At 38.0% G+C, this 17,452-nt stretch overlaps 1 protein-coding gene across 1 annotated transcript; it reads left to right on the top strand.

The window, feature by feature from the left end:
* The first annotated feature begins 1,759 nt into the window (after positions 1-1,759).
* LOC103708166 (uncharacterized) lies at positions 1,760-16,607 on the top strand. The gene is made up of 13 exons (XM_008792967.6): positions 1,760-2,278; positions 4,475-4,610; positions 5,052-5,185; positions 6,132-6,333; positions 7,697-7,935; positions 8,035-8,146; positions 8,991-9,135; positions 9,236-9,378; positions 11,963-12,132; positions 13,878-14,186; positions 14,294-14,349; positions 14,617-14,831; positions 15,097-16,607. The coding sequence occupies exons 1-13, from the start codon at positions 2,060-2,062 to the stop codon at positions 16,284-16,286; spliced, it is 3,270 nt and encodes a 1,089-aa protein (XP_008791189.3). The 5' UTR covers positions 1,760-2,059; the 3' UTR covers positions 16,287-16,607.
* Positions 16,608-17,452: the final 845 nt, after the last annotated feature.

The raw sequence follows: 17,452 nt of genomic DNA on the forward strand, positions 1-17,452 counted from the left end.
TTTGTCGGGAATTATAATAGTCCGGTAAATAAAGGAAAAAAAAAGGGCTATAACGTGCCTGCTAGATTGACTAACAATCATGGACTCCTGACTGGTTCTATATACACCCCCCCTATTGCTCAGGACACCCCCCAAAAATTTAAAAAAAATTAAATACTCTCTACACCCCCCCATTTGCTAAGGACACCCCTAAAAAATTAAAAATTCCTAAATTACCCCCCACCCTCCCCACCCCCTCACCTAAATTGCTCTCTACACCCCCCAAACCCCCCCCCCCCACCCCGCTCTTCCCCTCCAAAACACCTCGCCAACGCCCAAAACCCCCCGTTCCCCCTTCTCCCTCTCGTCGCCGGCATTCTCCCGATCTCCGACCACCTCGCCGGCTTCTCCCGGAACCACCTCGCCGGCTTCTCCCGAAAATTTTTTTTTTCACGGTTCGTGCTCCGTTCGGCACTGGATCGCCGAACAAAAGGCTTCTGTTCGGCTGAACAGTGCCGGACAGAAGCCTTCTGTTCGGCACGGTGCAGCCGAACAGATCTGTTCGATTGAGGGTTGCCGAACAGAAGGCTTCTGTTCGGCACTGTTCAGCCGAACAGAAGCCTTTTGTTCGGCGATCCAGTGCCGAACGGAGCACGAACCGTGAAAAAAAAAAAATTCGGGAGAAGCCGGCGAGGTGGTTCCGGGAGAAGCCGGCGAGGTGGTCGGAGATCGGGAGAATGCCGGCGACGAGAGAGAGAAGGGGGAACGGGGGAGGAGGGGTTTAAAGGGGGTTTGAGGGATGTTTTTTTTTTTCTTTTCAAAACGAAACGGAGGAGGAGGAAGGGGGGTGTATGAGAAAATTTCAAGGGCAATATGGTAATTACACTAAAGGTTAGTTTGGGTATTTTTTTTTGGTTTTTGGGGGGTGTCCTGAGCAATAGGGGGGGTGTATATAGAACTACCCTGGACTCCTTTGGTTCGCGAGAAAAAAAGGGAGGAAAGTGTGGTCAATGGAAAAGTAATGAGATGCCTCTTGTTTGGTTGGAATTTTGAAAAGAGAAAGACGGAAAAGTTGTACTCCCATAGGAATATGATTCCCATATTTCATGAAAAAGTCTTTCCCATGAGAAACATGGGAAAGTTACTTTCTAATGAGACGGGAATCACTCCATTTTTACTTTTTTTTTTCCAAAAAGCCCTTCAGCATTAAAGAAGCATTAAAGAGGTATTAAAAACCTAATTTTTATTAAAGATATAATAGGAATTATAAATAACCAAACATAAGCACTTTAAAATTTTGTCATTTTTCCATGGTCAATCAAACATGCCAAAAGTACTTTCTTAGGCATCATCTTTCTAGAAATTTGTTTCCCACAAATTATATTTTTAAGAAAAAAAATGCTTTCCGCGAACCAAACGAGCCTCATATGTCTCCAATGTGATGCACCCAATTTCTAATGAATAAAATCACCCCTTGCGAATTACACCAGTTGTTGCGCCGCTAGATGACGGTTGGTCAGCACCATTTGTCGCCGTGCAACTCCCGTTACCCGTGCACACAAAAAATTCCTCCCGCGCCTTCTGGGAGGAAATTGGTGGCGCTAAAGCTAGCGGTAGATCTAGAGAGCATAAAAAAAGAGAGAAAACCACTTCACGGTGCAAGGAAGGTAACAAATAGCGACTACTAAATTACTTCGCGTGCTCCTTGCTTTACTTCCGCAAGCCAACGGTAATAAAGTCAAGGATAGAAACACCAATGGCCATGGGTCGATGCCATGTGCTAGCTCCTCACAGCCAACCAACCCCCATCTCATTACTCCCCCACGGGATCTTATTAGCCAACAGTGTTAGCTCCAGTCACTGCGCCCCTCTTTTGCCTCGCCGGGCAAAAAGCCATGCATTCATTGCCCTGAGGGTGCCTCTCCCCACGCACAGAGACCCACAGCCTAGCTGTCATTGTCTTTCCCATTCTCGTACCTCTTCCCTTCACGATTCCAGGAAGGGCCCGGCAGTTCATTCAGCCTTTGCCTGGATACCGCAGAGGAGCTCCTCGGTGGGGCACTCGAGCTTCCTCTGTGAGATGGGGTGGAGCGGGAGAGGCCTGTGGGTTGCTGGAATCGTCATCATCATACTCGTGGTGCCTCTGGAAGCCCGTGGAAGTGCGGGTTCAGAGGCTGCTGGCGTGAAGTTCCTCAAGGCGCCTCCACCATTCTCGGCGTTATCCTCGGCCACATTTGGCTTCGAGGTTTTGGAGGGGAGGAATGGGGATTCCTGCGCCGAATGTCGTATCGACTGCAAGGTTTGTTTGCCGAACTCCACTTCCTCACGCTGAAGTCAAAGAACTTGGTTTCTTCTCCTTTTTGTTCGATTGGAAGTTGGATGCTCTACTTCAACTATCCTTCCAAGTTCTGTATCAAAAACTATGTTTCAAAGTTCGAGAGTTATCATAGCTTGTCTCTGTTATTTCTTGCTCCTTTTGTTCATAAAATTAATTGTTGAAGCGTTAGCTTATTGATTCGGAGTCGGGTTATTTCTGAACCTGGCCAACCAGTAAACTTGAAATTTAAGTAAAATGAGTTGACTACGGTGGTCTATCTCAAAGGCGCCGTCATTTCTGTTGAGGAGACTTCACCAAATTTCTCATGAAAATTCTCTGAGGTCTTACATTGAGGTTATGCTATTATAAATTCATGCTAGACATCCATTTTACACATTCGGGCACTGGATGGAACCCAATGCACTGTAAGGAAGAATCCAAAAGCTAGCTGTTTGGGGCATTGACTTTGTCCTTGGAAGTTGATTGTTTTCTTAAGAATTTTATTTTCTAATGCTCGTGCTAGGAATTTTGATAATGATCCCAAGTGTGCAACTGCATACTGTTTGAGGATGGGTAAGCGCATACAGAAACAGATTATGCTTGCCCGCTCATGTCGGCGGAACTAGACGATCAAGTACTTTCTTTATGTCGATTGAGTAATATTTTTGGATGCAAAGACATAGACAATGGTAGTCATTTTCGGGTTTTACAGACATCATCCTACCTGCATTATTGTATTTCAGTTTCCATACATCGGCAGTCAGAATGCCTAGTCCTTTAAAGCACACAGTTATTGTTGGCAAAATTTAGTTTCAGTTCTACAACTTTCCTGTTCTGTGAATATGTTCATGTTTGTATGAAGCTTCCTTTAGTTACATTTGATTGCTATCATTTTCCCTCCTTGCTCTTGTCTCTCAAGTTGGTCCAGCTCCTGGAAATATGGAATCCTAAAGGGTAATGCAATCACTCTTCTCCTAGAAGCAAGAATTTGATGTTTTTCCTTTCCTGGAGTGGTTTCTTTTAGTTATTATCTGTTACAACTTTTTCAACTGAAATAAAATGCACTGTCCAAAAGTCTGCTATCTATGACTAATTTGGAACATCATACAAATTACAATTTTTAATATTGGTAAAATGTCAGAGGTCAACAAGTAAAAGAGAAAAGGAATGCGGAATAAGAATTAAATAGATGAAAGGAATATTATGCAGTACTGTAAATAATTTTTCCAGAAATGAAATTATGCTGCAAATTTATAATGAAGCTTCTGCTGTAAAACATTAGAAAGAAAACCAGAAAGGAAAGATGTGACTATTCAGAATAATCAATAGTTGATCATGATATTATCTTCATTCATGAAAATTACAGTCATTTGCTGAAGTATTACCTCAAGCTTTATACATCTCTTTCTGTTTCTCACATGGTATATCTACAGTAACCATTTTCCTGATTGAGGCCTGGTCAACATGCTCTCAAAGGATGTAAGAAGAACATTTGATTTATAGAGTTATGTTCATTATGAGTGGGACTAGAAATCACGATATTAAGGTATTTGGATACAAAAGTTTGTTCAATGGCAAGTTTTCAAGATGTCATTTTAGTCTCTACTTAATGATTTGGCTTGTGAGCTTACGATGCAAATGAATACATTTTCTGAAAGAAAGATACTAAATACTCATATTATCTACTGCTCTTGCTTATTCGGCTCGTAGTATTAAGATCTTGGACCCATTAATGGCTATCATACCTTTCTCCAGATGTCCAAAACTCTGGTATAGCTGTCAATCACACACACTTGCATTGATGATCAATTCTTGGAGCATTTAAGAAAAGACATTAGGTAAAAGTAGCTGTACATATAAATTGAACAAAATGTCTAGGCAGGTATCTAACTTTCTTGATTTCAAGATTCGGTCATGTAAATTTTGAAACATTGAATAAGCTATGATTGGCACATCTCCAACACCACAAAATGGGTCAGGGAATCCAGAAGATGCATCATCTTCCATATCTTTCAAGCATGCCTAGTTTCGAATTAGAATTTCATTTCCAGATATTATTCCTCCCAAATCCTAGCTAAGAACTCCCATCAACAAATTCACTAACTAATACTCTTGCGCAATGATGTTCTACAAGTTCAATTCTTTTATCTAACTTTGATCACATGCACGTGAATGCAGTTAGACAACTACAGTTCCTCAAGTTGTGAATCAAGAGAAGTTACATACACGGGCTTACATGATGGAAACCATACCCTTGAAGTCTGCATCAATGAATCTCAAGGAGTTCGCTGTGCTAGTTATAACTGGACTATTGGTTAAGAAACTGCCCTTTTATCCTTTCTGAATTTTGTATAGTTGGTTATTACTGACATGCAAAATACCAAAATATGCACTTGCTAGAAATTTCTAGTTCTTTTATTTTTTTCCTTTGGAATGAAATATATCAAATTTAAAGTGTTACACCCTCTGTCATGCTGATTATACGGTATAAAATATTCTTTCTTCAATATCAAAATTTGTTGAATAAAGCTTTGTTTGCATGTTCTACACATTTGAAAAAAATGTTTTTTTCTAACTGCCTTCAGTTCATGCTTCGACGAGATGTTGTAGTTTTGTGGATAATTTGCTCACTAAATTATGTCTTGGCTTGTAAACTAAGAACTTTTAAGTTGTTATTGTTACCATAACCTGAATCCTCTTCACATCAACTTCAGGTACTGTAAATTTCTGACTTTTCTTTGCCTCCATTCCACAGATACAGTTTCCCCTACTGCATATGTTTCAGCTGCATCATCTTTCACAAATGCATCAAATGTGTCTGTACGTGTTTCTTTTAGTGAACCTTGCACTGGGGGAGGAGGATTTAAGTGTTCTGTGGATCACTGCAATGTGAGTATGCATACAACATAAAATCTGGACAAGCTAAATATTGGGTTATTTTTTTGACTTTTTCCTTTCTCTAAACAAGAAAATTAAAATAAGGGCGTGAGCTCCACCATCAATCATTTCATAGAAATGTTGTAAGTAAGGAATGCAGAACTGTCCTGAACCGCCCATTTTGAGGCTTACCAAGCCGTGCCGGCGGTGCACCGGAATAATTCCGGCATTCAAAATGGTAGACTGGCAGGAGGGAGAGAGGAAGAAAGAAGAGAGGAAAAGAGAGAGAGATGGAGGGAGGATCGTCGGAGACCTCCGGAGGCACCAATTTTACTTAAAATTTTCAAAATAAAAAAAGGGGCCTCGCCTCGATGGACCCTTGTTTCGAACGAAACAGGGGTTCGGAGGGCGGAGCTCTTTCTCCGGCCCTCTAATGCCCCTTCGGCGTCCCTCCCTCCCCCTCTCTCTCTCCTCCCCCCTCTCTCTCTTTTCCTCTCTCCCATTCTCTCTTTCCCTCTCCCTCTTCCTCGCCCTCTTTGTTGTGTTGATTGGGGCCCGGCACAGGGGCGTACCAAACCGTGCCGCCGGCCGATTGGTACGGGCTCTAGTGCCAGCACGACGAACCTTGGATGTAAGAATTATCCATGTCAAGCATTTAGGAACAACCCCTGATGGTTCCAATGTTGGACCTCCTCTCAACAGAAGGGAGGTGCAGCTGCTGGCTATAGCTCAGTTTGCTTTAATATTTTGAGTTCATTCTAATGAATTATTATATTAGAACACAGCTACCCACATGTTCTATGAGGTTTCTAATTTTTTAGGAAGTATACATGTATAAGAAGCACTAAAGTCTATGCTGTTGGCTTGTTTTTGCTCAAATTTTGATGCTTGAGTTTGGTTTGACTGAATGAAACATATCTGATCTTCCCTAATATCTACATGTTTATTTTTTATATAGCTTCTTGTTTATGGAGCTGCTCATGTTATACCATCTACTCTCAAGGTGCTTCAGCCCGACTTGGAATTTTCCCTTATTGTTAATATATCTGCTGATATCCAGTACGGACGGTTGGTATTGGTAATGGATAAGAGCTTTTGTAGAGACACTGCTGGAAACAGGTTTACAAGAACATCAAATTCAAGTTTTGTTATACATTTTGGTATGCCACATGCTTCATTTAATTGAACTAAATTTGAGAATCAGCAATTTTCCTTAGTGAAATCTGAATAAAGTTCAAACAGTGTCATATAATTTGTGCCTGTATGGGCCTTTATACCTGCATTCTATATCTTTTATTCTGGACTTTCAAGAGATTATGCCTGGTGTACTTGATTTTTCTCATTTTTGTTTAATAACTTTATGAACCATATTTAGGATGCTAGATTTGTAGAAAAGGAATGTATTCCCGTAGATTTGTTTACTGTCTAAAGTTATTTGGCAAAAAATGGTAATACAACAACTTTTCTAATCAGACAGGAATTCTTCTTGTCCTTGCCAAGAATTGAAGTGTAGGTTGGCACCATACTATATCATGTCGTATGAATCATACTATGTGTACCAATATATATATATATATATATATATATATATATATATATATATATCATGCCGCGTCAATAGGTTATATATGAACATGATACATAGAATGTTCTCTCCATACTGTTAAATGTCAAGGAGCATTGCATAGCTTGTGTAGGAGCTTGTCCTTTCAATGTCCAAGAGACAGACTAATATGTAATGGTACATTATACGTTGTTTTCTTCTTTCAATGGAACCCTCTTGAATAGCCTCATTTTGTTTGAGACTGGCCCAAGCTTTTTTTTGGTCTTCATTGGGGATCTGAAGGCCTGATCTATGGATTAGTTATGCAATCATCATTTAAGCAGAGACAAGAAATTACTGTAATTCATAACTTCTTCAATATTAGCAGTATATCAGCTTCCTACAATGTTGTAGTGCATGTATGACACCGTCAATGTAATGTAGTTGTGCATCGCCTTATAATTTTTATCATGGAATTTTAGCTTATTATGCTATTAATGTGTAAACACTGTTAAGTTATACCAGTTCATATCGTAAACTACTAGTTACAAAATACTAGTTTATAAAATAAATAAATAGTTTATATGCTTATGTTAAACAACATCAACATTGATATGTGATATGCTTTATAATGCTATAATTTCTACGATCAGTTAAAATACTGAACTTTTTAAAACATATCCTTACACTAGTATAAAATAGTATCGTACAAAGCACATATTGATTATCCCTGGCTGCAGATCTTTTTACAAAATTCGTAAATCTTTGTGTTGGTGCATGCTGAGAGTCAGCACTTAGCACAGCATTCAAAGTTCTGAATAGTGGCCCATAGGTGGCATGGGCAAAATGTCCAATATTTAATTGTTTGGTTTTAGCATGATTGATTGATATCGCGAATGTGTTAAGTATATGCTTCCAGTTTTGCATTCTCATGGCAGTGCTTTTTGACAACTTTTCTGTTGTTATTTTGGACTCAACAGATAGAAGAAATGTCTTTATAAACTTGACAACCCACATACCAAAAAAGTTACTTCAACTAGATGGCAAGATAAGGACAGTTGAAGCAACCAACAATGATAAGAATCTACGGATCTATTTGTCTTTCTCAGAGCCAGTCCTCAATTCATCTGAAGAAATATTAAGTGTCCTTCACTCAAGTAGGGGTTTACTTTCTCCCACTAATAGAAATACCCTTGGCAACCGCCGGTTTGGTTATGTAGTAAGTTATTCCATTTTCACATCACCCAAGAGCATTTTTAAATAAAATACCTGAATATCTTCAGAATGTATATCTGATTTGCACATTTTCTTCTTTCAGGTGCATAACATATCAAGCATGGCTGTTGTCACTATAACTTGTCAAAGTAGCTCTATAATCAGCAGACAGGGGACTCCAGTTTCTCCATCAGAGCCAGCCACCTTTCTTTATGGTAAATTCTGTTCTTTTTATTATGACAACTGGAATTTATTTATAAATCTAAGAGGCTAGATATTAACTAAATGTTTCTGCAGTAGGATTTATTTTGTTTAGACTTTAGATTGCTAGTCTAGATATCAAAAAATTTTATATAGTTTTCATCAGATGAATCTTTATTTTTGCTGGCCTATCAGATAAATTAAATTAAATATTCATTTTGTTTACTGGACTAGGAGAATACCAAATTAATTCCTTCCATTTATTTTTTAAAATAAATTTCTCTCCTTAATTTGACTTGGTATTTATTAAATATTTGTAAAGAAAATTTCTAAATTTTTCGTGTTTGATTGTCTTGTTATGACAATCAAGATTCAGTATTATCGCAGAAAGGAAACAAGTTTTGATGGAAACTTTGTGAAAAAGTCATGATTTTAGACTATACTATTTTAATAGATAAGGATGGGAGAAATAAGTTGCAAATACAAAGAAGCATTCTTTATATTTCACAATATAATCGCAAAACTAAACTACTGAAGGAAAAATTGGGTGGATATTTCGAAAATTTATCAATACTTTATAGAATGTATAACTAAAAATGCCAGAAAGAATTTTTAGTTTAGCTCATTGATGCTCTGTTTTGGTTCGATGCACTCAAGAATTCATAAGAAATGGTGAGGATCACTTGTTAAATTGTTATTTATCTGGCACTCTATCTTTCAATCTTTTCAACTTTGCATTAGTCATTTCCTGAACAAATTGGTGGTTTTACTTTTTTCATTTGTCAATTTCTGTAATTGTTTACCCATACTAGATGATTTAGTCATCATGTTCTGACACATGGATGGGTATTTATATAGATTCTCTAAGGCCTTCTGTTAGGCTGAGTACTACTTCTGACATGCGGACCAGAAAACACAATATACCAATATTCATAAAGTTTGTGAAACCTGTGTTTGACTTCAATTCTTCAGCTATATTGGTTGATGGAGGACATATACAGAGGCAAGCTATTATATTATTCAGATATTCCTAATGTTAGATGTGCAGCATTTTTATGTTTAGCACAACCATGAAATGCTGATCATCTTTACATATTTACCAGCTTCCATGAGATAAGCAAGAGCATATACACCATAGAAGTTCATGCCAATGATAGTATTATATCTGTAGAAGTTCCTGAAAATACAACAGGAGACGTTGCTGGAAACAAGAACCTAGCATCAAACCGTCTTCAAGTGAGGCATTGTAAGGATGTATATTTGTCCTGTATTTTTAAGTTCTCTTATTATGATTAGCCATGGTCGGATTTTAGTTACCAACTGCAATTTTTGTGTTACTTCTCAAGTGTCTGCTGGTATAACTAAAATGTTTGCTCATAAAGTGACAAACTTCCAATAGTGGATTGAAATTATTAAATGTGATGAGTCAGTTAGAAAGTTTGGAAATGTTAATGTTTAATTGAATGTTACTAATATACTCTCTATTTTCATCGTTATGACATCATATTGGGAGTCCTTATAATTTCTGGTGCCATCTGAGCATTAGTCTCCAATACTTACAACCACTTGTAAGGGCATTTTGATCATTTGACCATCTTAGATTTGGTCAGATAAAGGCAGAGAGCTTCCTTTGGTAGATTTTGTGTGATACCTTTCTCTTTACTATTTCTGCTTTTATTTATTTTATTTTCACCTTTTACTCCTTTTGCTACCACCATTTTTAGTTCCTCTTAAGGCATAATATCTTGCATGATGATTATATTCAATCATCACCTGTGGAATCATCCATGTTGATTGGGTGGTTGCTAAAACCACCCCAAACAAAACTTATGCATAAAAATAGAAGTTTCAAATGCTATGAAAGCAACCACCCCAAACAAAACTTATGCATAAAAATAGAAGTTTCAAATGCTATGAAAGGCTATATCATAGAATGGTGGGTGAACTATTCTTCTTCAGCCATTACAGTAGCCGTCATTGTGTTTGTTGTGAACTTATGCTAATTTATGTTACGCGTAGGAAATATCACCATGATGTTCTGGTACAGATTGAGAGATCACATAATTGTTCTTGGAAATGAATTTTAGATAAAATGCATGGTCACTTGCAGATTGAAGCATAATTAAGCACAAATTAGGTTAGAACTTCAGTGATAGAAGCCAACCACACATATGTTTATAGAAATTTGGTGGCAGGGAAAGGTAAAGGCAGAAAATATTTGCTTATTTAGTCTTGAGTAGGATATAAATCTCTAATATGGGGTACCTATAAAACATTGTAGCTAAAAACAATGTTAACTGAGATGTTATCTTCAATGCAATAATTAAGATATCTACCCATCAAACATATTTCTAAGTATGATCAGAGGACTAGAAACATATACGAAGGTTATCTTTTTTTTCAGTAGAAATATTACAAACAAATGACTTCTCTTGTCATCTGTTAGTTTCCCAATCAAAACATTGACATGTCCACCACAGCTCTTCGATGGGCTAATTCATTGGACTTTATGTCATAGCTTTGATACATCTTTCTTTGATATCTTTGCACCAGCTTGATATAGAGTTCTGTAATTTGCTAGAAGTTGAATTTTAAAAATTGATAACTAATTCTTAGGCCTTAGTTTAGTGGTCTTCCATTATTTCTTGCATACAATTGACAGGTAAAATCTGTGGCTATTTGGTTCATTCAACCAACCTAGATGTTGTGGTGTTATTATATTAGTAAGAGACAGGGATGCATGCCTTTGTTAGAAACAAAATGTTTGTTTATCTTTCATCCCCCCTCCCCCCCACCTCCCCCCCCCCCCCCCAAAAAAAAAAAAAAAAAAACTCCTCCAAAAAAACTGCTCTCCACCTCTTTTCACTGTATTTTCTTCATTTATCATTTCTACTCTTTTCCTTTCGAAATTGCTTATCCTTATATCATTTCTCCTAGTTCCTCAAAAAGGCTACTAGCCGATTGGCAAAGATTGCCAAATTCAAGCAACGGTGTAGAGAATAGTAATTTACCTCTCCCGAGGGGCCGTGAGGTCCGATTTTAGCAACAAACATGGGGATTTTGGATTCCAACAGAAACATTGAAGTTTTTTTCGTTGGATCGGTTAGAACATATAATACCCATTTCAAGTCCTCGAATTTGTTGGCTTCTAGCATTAAAAAATATACTCGGAAAAACTATTTTGAAGACAATAAAAGTATTTTTGGCTCAGCGTTGCATATTTTACCTTCACTTATTTCATTTTGTTTTGAGACCAAGCACATCATTTCATCTACTTCTCCCACATTCTTTAGCTAGGTTGGTTAGTATCACTGATATCTTCAGTTTAGGTAATCTGTGCAGCAAGTTCATGAGCCCATATAACTCTGAGTCTCTGACTGTTAATATTGTTGAAGATTGATGTTCATAATACAAGTGTGCTGGCATGTTTTGCTTTTCTTTTCTTCTCCCCCGACATGTAATTCTTTCTTAGTGCAAGCATACCTGAACAATCATATACTTATGCGTGATATGTAGACTTAATCATCAAGATTGCCGTGATTATGTTTGTAGTAACAATAACAGTATCCTGTTAGAACTTTTACTGTAATCACTATGTTTATATTCACTGATGAAAGGTTGATATTCATCGATTTCTAGGAACTCTCAAAACCATGTCTTTCTTAATCCAAATGATAGGTCTTTACATTATGTGATTTCTTCTTAACATGCAGATTTCAAAATTCGAAACATGATGGCGTATAATTAGCAGTGTGACAGTGACTAGTATATTCTGTTTATGCTTCTCTTTTTGAGGCTGTCAGTTAAAATCTTGTGTTTGTATGTCACAGATTCTGTACCCATAATATCTTCACTGGTTTCTATCATTGCTACTGCTACATATGCTGCAGCATCAATAGCTGCAGCACTCCTCACTGTTTCAACTGCAAGTCTTCTATCATCTGGAGCATTTTCAAGACCAACTGCTTATTTTATATCTGAACCATCAAGAAATCTCTTCGTAAGATACTGAATTTATTTAACATTAACAGGACTCCTGAGTTATTTTCAACTATATGGTCTTCAGATAAAAGTACTTATGATAGCTGGCACTTTGTTTTTAGCTTAATTAGCAGTGCATTGATTGTTTTGTCTGCGACTCCCTTTGGTTTCCAACTATTTACAACATGAATCCGATTAATTTGTTGGAATGCTTATTGCAGTAGGAAATACGTTTAGTTACAACTATTTACTAGATTGGATTTTGCTGTGTCATGGTCCATGCTAAGCATTATCCAAACGCATGAAGAGGCCAAAAATGTCAACAGGCTGCAATCTTCCAGTATACTAGAAAATTGGGAGTGATTTATTATCCAAAAGCATTATTCTCTCAAGAAAAGATTGATTGTCACAAACTACAGGTTGAATGGCTATTGGAGTTGTTGGAGATTACAATTGCATGCATCAGAGATGGGCCTATAATGATTTTTTGCACAACAGGAAAAATTAGTTAGAAACTTCATTATTTCCTCTCTCTCTAGAGAGTGGGATATTTGTGAGAGAGGAATGGGTTTTATGATTTCTGATTTTCTGCGTTATTACTAGCACTTGATGTTCTTAGTATTGAATTAAACTGATCTAGTGTGACTTATAGTTGTAATTAGGAACATAGCAGAGAAAAGTTGTTTCAAGTTGTGATGTTGTGATTAAGGGCCAAGATTAGATATAATGCTAAAAGTTGAGCTTGCCGCGCCTCAGAAATGCTAGATGTTGTTTTTCAATTTTTTGGGGGAAAAGAATGTTAAAATTTGGTATTTTAAAAGTAAAAAGTAATGATTTTTATCAACTTTAATTCTATGATCAATTACGATGCTGATCTCCTTTTTTCCTGTCAAACTCTGGGTATCTGAGAAGCACACTGTCCTTCTTATTTTGTCTTTCTTAAAGATTTCTGGAAATATATCATCTTAATTGAACATATAAGAAAAAGGTAGCGTTAAGCTATGTTAAGTATTCCAAAGAGATCCAAGAATTTTGTCCATGTAACAATATTTGTTCATGCATAAATCAGAAACATCATCTGTATTTATGTGTCCCACTGTCCCCATTCCTAGTTTGCTCTAATCACCATATATGATAATGGAAATACTTTCTTGGTTTTTCACTGCAGTTGGTTCACTTTTCCTTAAGGGAGTCTAACAATGATTAACCTAGCGAATGGTGTTGTACACATTGTTATGCTTGATATACATTATTGACCCTTTCTCTATCAGCTTAAGCTTTTGGATTCAATTGGTTTGCTAACATGGTATGAGAGCTCAAGTTTGCTGGATTCGAATGCGTCCAGTTCAATTATTATTTTACTTATCCCCAGTTTATTTGTTTTTCTGGTTCTTGATTGTTTCTAACTCATTTATCCCCACATGGGGTCCGGGCCGCACGTGAGTGGCAGTTTGAGCTTGATATACATTGTTGACCCTTTCCCTATTAGTTTAAGCTATTGATTTGTTAACACATATTTAACCAACATAAGGTGAATAATAATAAAAGTATGTTATTGTAGTTTCATAATATTCTTCTCGTAATGAGAAAAGTTTAGTGTATTTTTATTGAAGTAATGATTACTGATTGTGCTCTTGGAGGCATGTCCAGTCATTTTTTCTGGAGAAGAAAAACTCACTTCTTAATATAATGATATTTGAAGAGATTGTCAGCTTTTTGAAGAAACTAACTATATTTACTTGAACTGTTCTGTATTTTTTACAGAGAATTGCATGCCACATTCAGGTCTTTGCACTAGCTAGATGGTTAGCAGCGACCATGCCAATTGAATATTATGAATTTGCTAGGGGTATAGAGTGGAGTATCCCATACCTTTGTCTTCCATGGGAAACTGGTGCCACCAATTCATTTATGGAGGACTCAAGCTTTCCAGATAACACATACACTAGACTACTGGGAAGAAGCAAACTGAGTAATTACAAACCCTCATTGGGGATAAAAGGAAAATCGGAAGTTGATAACTCATTATATGGAATTCCACTGACTCCAGCAGAGTACAGATCATTTCTTGGGGTAGGAAATTCCATTCCTCTTTCTTATTCATGTCTATCAGTCCATACAACTGAGTATATATGGTAACACTGAATTTTGTGGAACTATTCGGGTCATTGTACTTGCAGAATCAAAATATGAAGCCTATGGCTGAATTTATTACGGATTCACATAACTCAAATGGGTAAGTTGATGTGATATCAAGCATTGTCTGCCCTTTTTTCTATCTCATATCTGTGATTTGTTTTGTAACAAAAACTACTAGAAGGGAAACAAAAGAAACAAAGCAAGGGCATTTCATGAAACTAACCAAATGTGCTTCATTTCTACATGTTTATATGCTTCCATTTGGAGAGAAGAAACACCAAATCATCAACTGGTCCTTGATAGCACATACTAGCCAATATTGGACGAGATATTTTAATAAATTCAAATTGATTTCATTGTCTAGGTGGAAGTATTTCGGTCGAAACATGTTCTGGTTAGCTGTATTTGGTGGTGGTTTAGTCCTGCTTCATGCTGCAGTTCTTTGGACTTTGAAATTTAGAAGGAAGAATTCAGAGAAGCAGAAAGAGCGTGGAGCACTTGTATTTCCGAGATTTGAAATATTTTTGATATTTCTTGCATTGCCATGTACATGCCAGGCATCTGCGGCTATAATTAGAGGTAAATTCCAAATAATGTAGAAACACAACTGATATCTGCACATCTTAAAAAGACATTAAGTTAGATAGTTTCATTTCCTAAAGAAAATTTAATATTAGGATATGTATGTCTATACATAGATGTATAAAGCCAGTCATTCTAGCCCTCATAAAGAAAGCCGAATGATGTATTCCCGTTTTGAACTATCTAAAATAGCTTCTTATTCTTCACATTTTATCACGATGATTCTGATGCATTGGTTTCTTCTTCTTCTTCTCGATTCAAGGGAAAACTACTGGAGGTGTCATCGTTGGAATTGTAATCCTGGGCATCTCAACTTCTCTTCTTATGTCCTTGCTTTTGTTCCTTTCACTTGGCATCACAATGGGTAAGCTTCTTCAGTACAGAGAGGTTCATCAAGAAGGGCAGAAATTTCATTGGTACCAAGAAATTGTCCGGGTAACTCTAGGACCTGGTAAAAGAGGCCAATGGACTTGGAAGGGCCAACCAAACTCAGTCTATCTAACAAAACTAGGTCCATTGTTTGAGGACCTCAGAGGCCCACCCAAGTACATGCTGTCACAGATCTCTGGTGGGGGAAGCCAAGGGAAACGCGACGACCGAATTATTGCTTCTGAAGATGAAACTGAAGATGCAGAAGCTCCCTTTATCCAGAAGCTCTTCGGCATGCTCAGAATCTATTACACCTTTCTGGAATCCATTAAACGTGTCTCTCTTGGAATCGTAGCAGGAGCCTACTCGTCAAACAGGTCTTCTAGGATCCCAACAGTCATTGTTCTATCCATCGCCTCATTCCAGGTGTTCTTCCTTGCATTGAAAAAGCCCTTTATAAAGAAGAAAGTGCAGCTTGTGGAGATCATCTCGGTAGCCAGTGAAGTGGGCATCTTTGGAGCATGTCTTATTCTCCGAGAAAGGCATTTCTCGGATACCGGTGAAAGGAGAGTCGGGTTCTTCATGTTGGCTGTATTCATAGTCAGCTTTACTGCTCAAATGATCAATGAATGGTACGCATTGTACAGACAGGTCCTTCGACTGAGCCCAGCTAAGAACTCATTCTCTTCGGGTCTAAAGATAGCTCTCAGTGGACTTGTGCTAATTGTGCTCCCTGCAATGCCGCTAACAGATCTGAACGAGCAGTTATCCTCCATGCATGCAGAAGGAGATACAGGACTTACAATTTCACCTAGCGGTCAGACCCCAAGGAGTCTGGGGACAAGCGAGAGGTCATGGCTGAGGCAGCTGAGAGAACTGGCAAAGGCGAGCTTCAGTAGAGAAGACGCAGGAGCCCCCACTGACCCATCGAGCAGCACTCATCAGAGAAGTGGGTTTTGGACAGGTAAGAAGAGTAGAAGCTCTTCTGTGGCATCATCAGCAGACTCCAAGGCAAAGGGAGAGTCCCAGGCAAAATCAAGAGGATTGTACAAAGACCTGGAGGCCATTTTCTCTTCCAAGTGATCTATTGATCCTTTGCTATCCGTGATAGTTAAGATTGGCATGTTTGAGCAGGTGAGCTTGGTACCTCGAAGTAGAACCTTGTGATGTAAATATTGAAGGTTTGACAGTTTTCTTTTGCTTTTTTCTCGTGTGTGTGTGTGTCTGTGTGTGAGAGAGAGAGGGATTTTGAAGGTTGACAGTTATCTCGCAGGGGCTTCATTATCTGGGGTAAATGTCGAAATTTAGTAGCTCAAGGGAAAGAAGCATGCTTACCAAATTTCCATTATATCAAAGCCTTCCTGTTTTGCAGATCATTATACTATGTAATTTTCATTTTCCTAAGGATCCTTGGTTTAACTGGATTTTTTTTTTTTTTTTACAAATTTCTTTAACAGTTTTTAAGGCCTATAGTTTTTTCTTTGAAAAGTGGTGTGGTGGTTAATGATGCTTCAACCACAGACTTTGTGCAAGTTGTGCTAATGCTTGGCTTACTGAATTCCTTTGGGAGGATGGAGAACCATGACACCCTGGCACTTTATGAAGAAATCAAATTAGTAGAGCTTGTAGTAATTGGGACAGATCTAAAAGGTCCTGTACGGAGATCAGTAGATTTCTAGTTTGTTACCATGAACTTTTTACCGTATCTATTTGCAAAGACTGAGGTGTTATATTTAACCACTAAATTTGAAATGTTTTGTTTTTCACGTTCCATAAACATTCAACTGGTGGTGTTCGCTGCTTGATGACATCCGGCGGAGGGGAGACTGTATTGACTTTCAAGCAGTGTATGTATATAGGGAGATGAATAGGGTTGCCGATTGGGTTACATCATTTGCAGCACAGCATTTCGGAGAAATTCTATGGGCCGATTAGGATATCCTTTCCCTGCAGTTTTGTCAGATTGTTGTTCTTGATTTTGCTGGTTGTACTCATACTTAGAGCTGATCAAAATCCAGGTCGGACCGGGCTCGGGCTGGGCTCTACAGCAGAAATTAGGCCCGATGGCTATGCCCAGACCTGGCCCAGCCTGACTGTCGGGCTTAAATTTTTGTCCAGGCCCGACCCTACTTGATAAATCTGGTTCTAGGCTTGTCTAGCCCGGCTCGACCCGATAGGCCCGATTTTTTTTTTTTTTTGTTTGGAATCTGGAAATGGGCCAAAATGGCCCGACCAGGCCCGGTCCGATT

Source organism: Phoenix dactylifera, chromosome 1 (genome assembly GCF_051530095.1).
Source record: "Phoenix dactylifera cultivar Ajwa chromosome 1, Ajwa_hap1_PhDact_Kaust_v1.1, whole genome shotgun sequence".
NCBI classification, from domain to species: domain Eukaryota; kingdom Viridiplantae; phylum Streptophyta; class Magnoliopsida; order Arecales; family Arecaceae; genus Phoenix; species Phoenix dactylifera.

What these genes read in the sequence shown, in the direction of transcription:
- LOC103708166 (XM_008792967.6), top strand. Translation starts at nt 2,060, where the DNA reads ATGGGGTGGAGCGGGAGAGGCCTGTGGGTTGCTGGAATCGTCATCATC. An exon ending in AAGTTTTGTTATACATTTTG is followed by an intron (nt 6,334 to 7,696) that starts GTATGCCACATG and finishes TGGACTCAACAG; the next exon opens with ATAGAAGAAATGTCTTTATA. An exon ending in GATTCACATAACTCAAATGG is followed by an intron (nt 14,350 to 14,616) that starts GTAAGTTGATGT and finishes TTCATTGTCTAG; the next exon opens with GTGGAAGTATTTCGGTCGAA.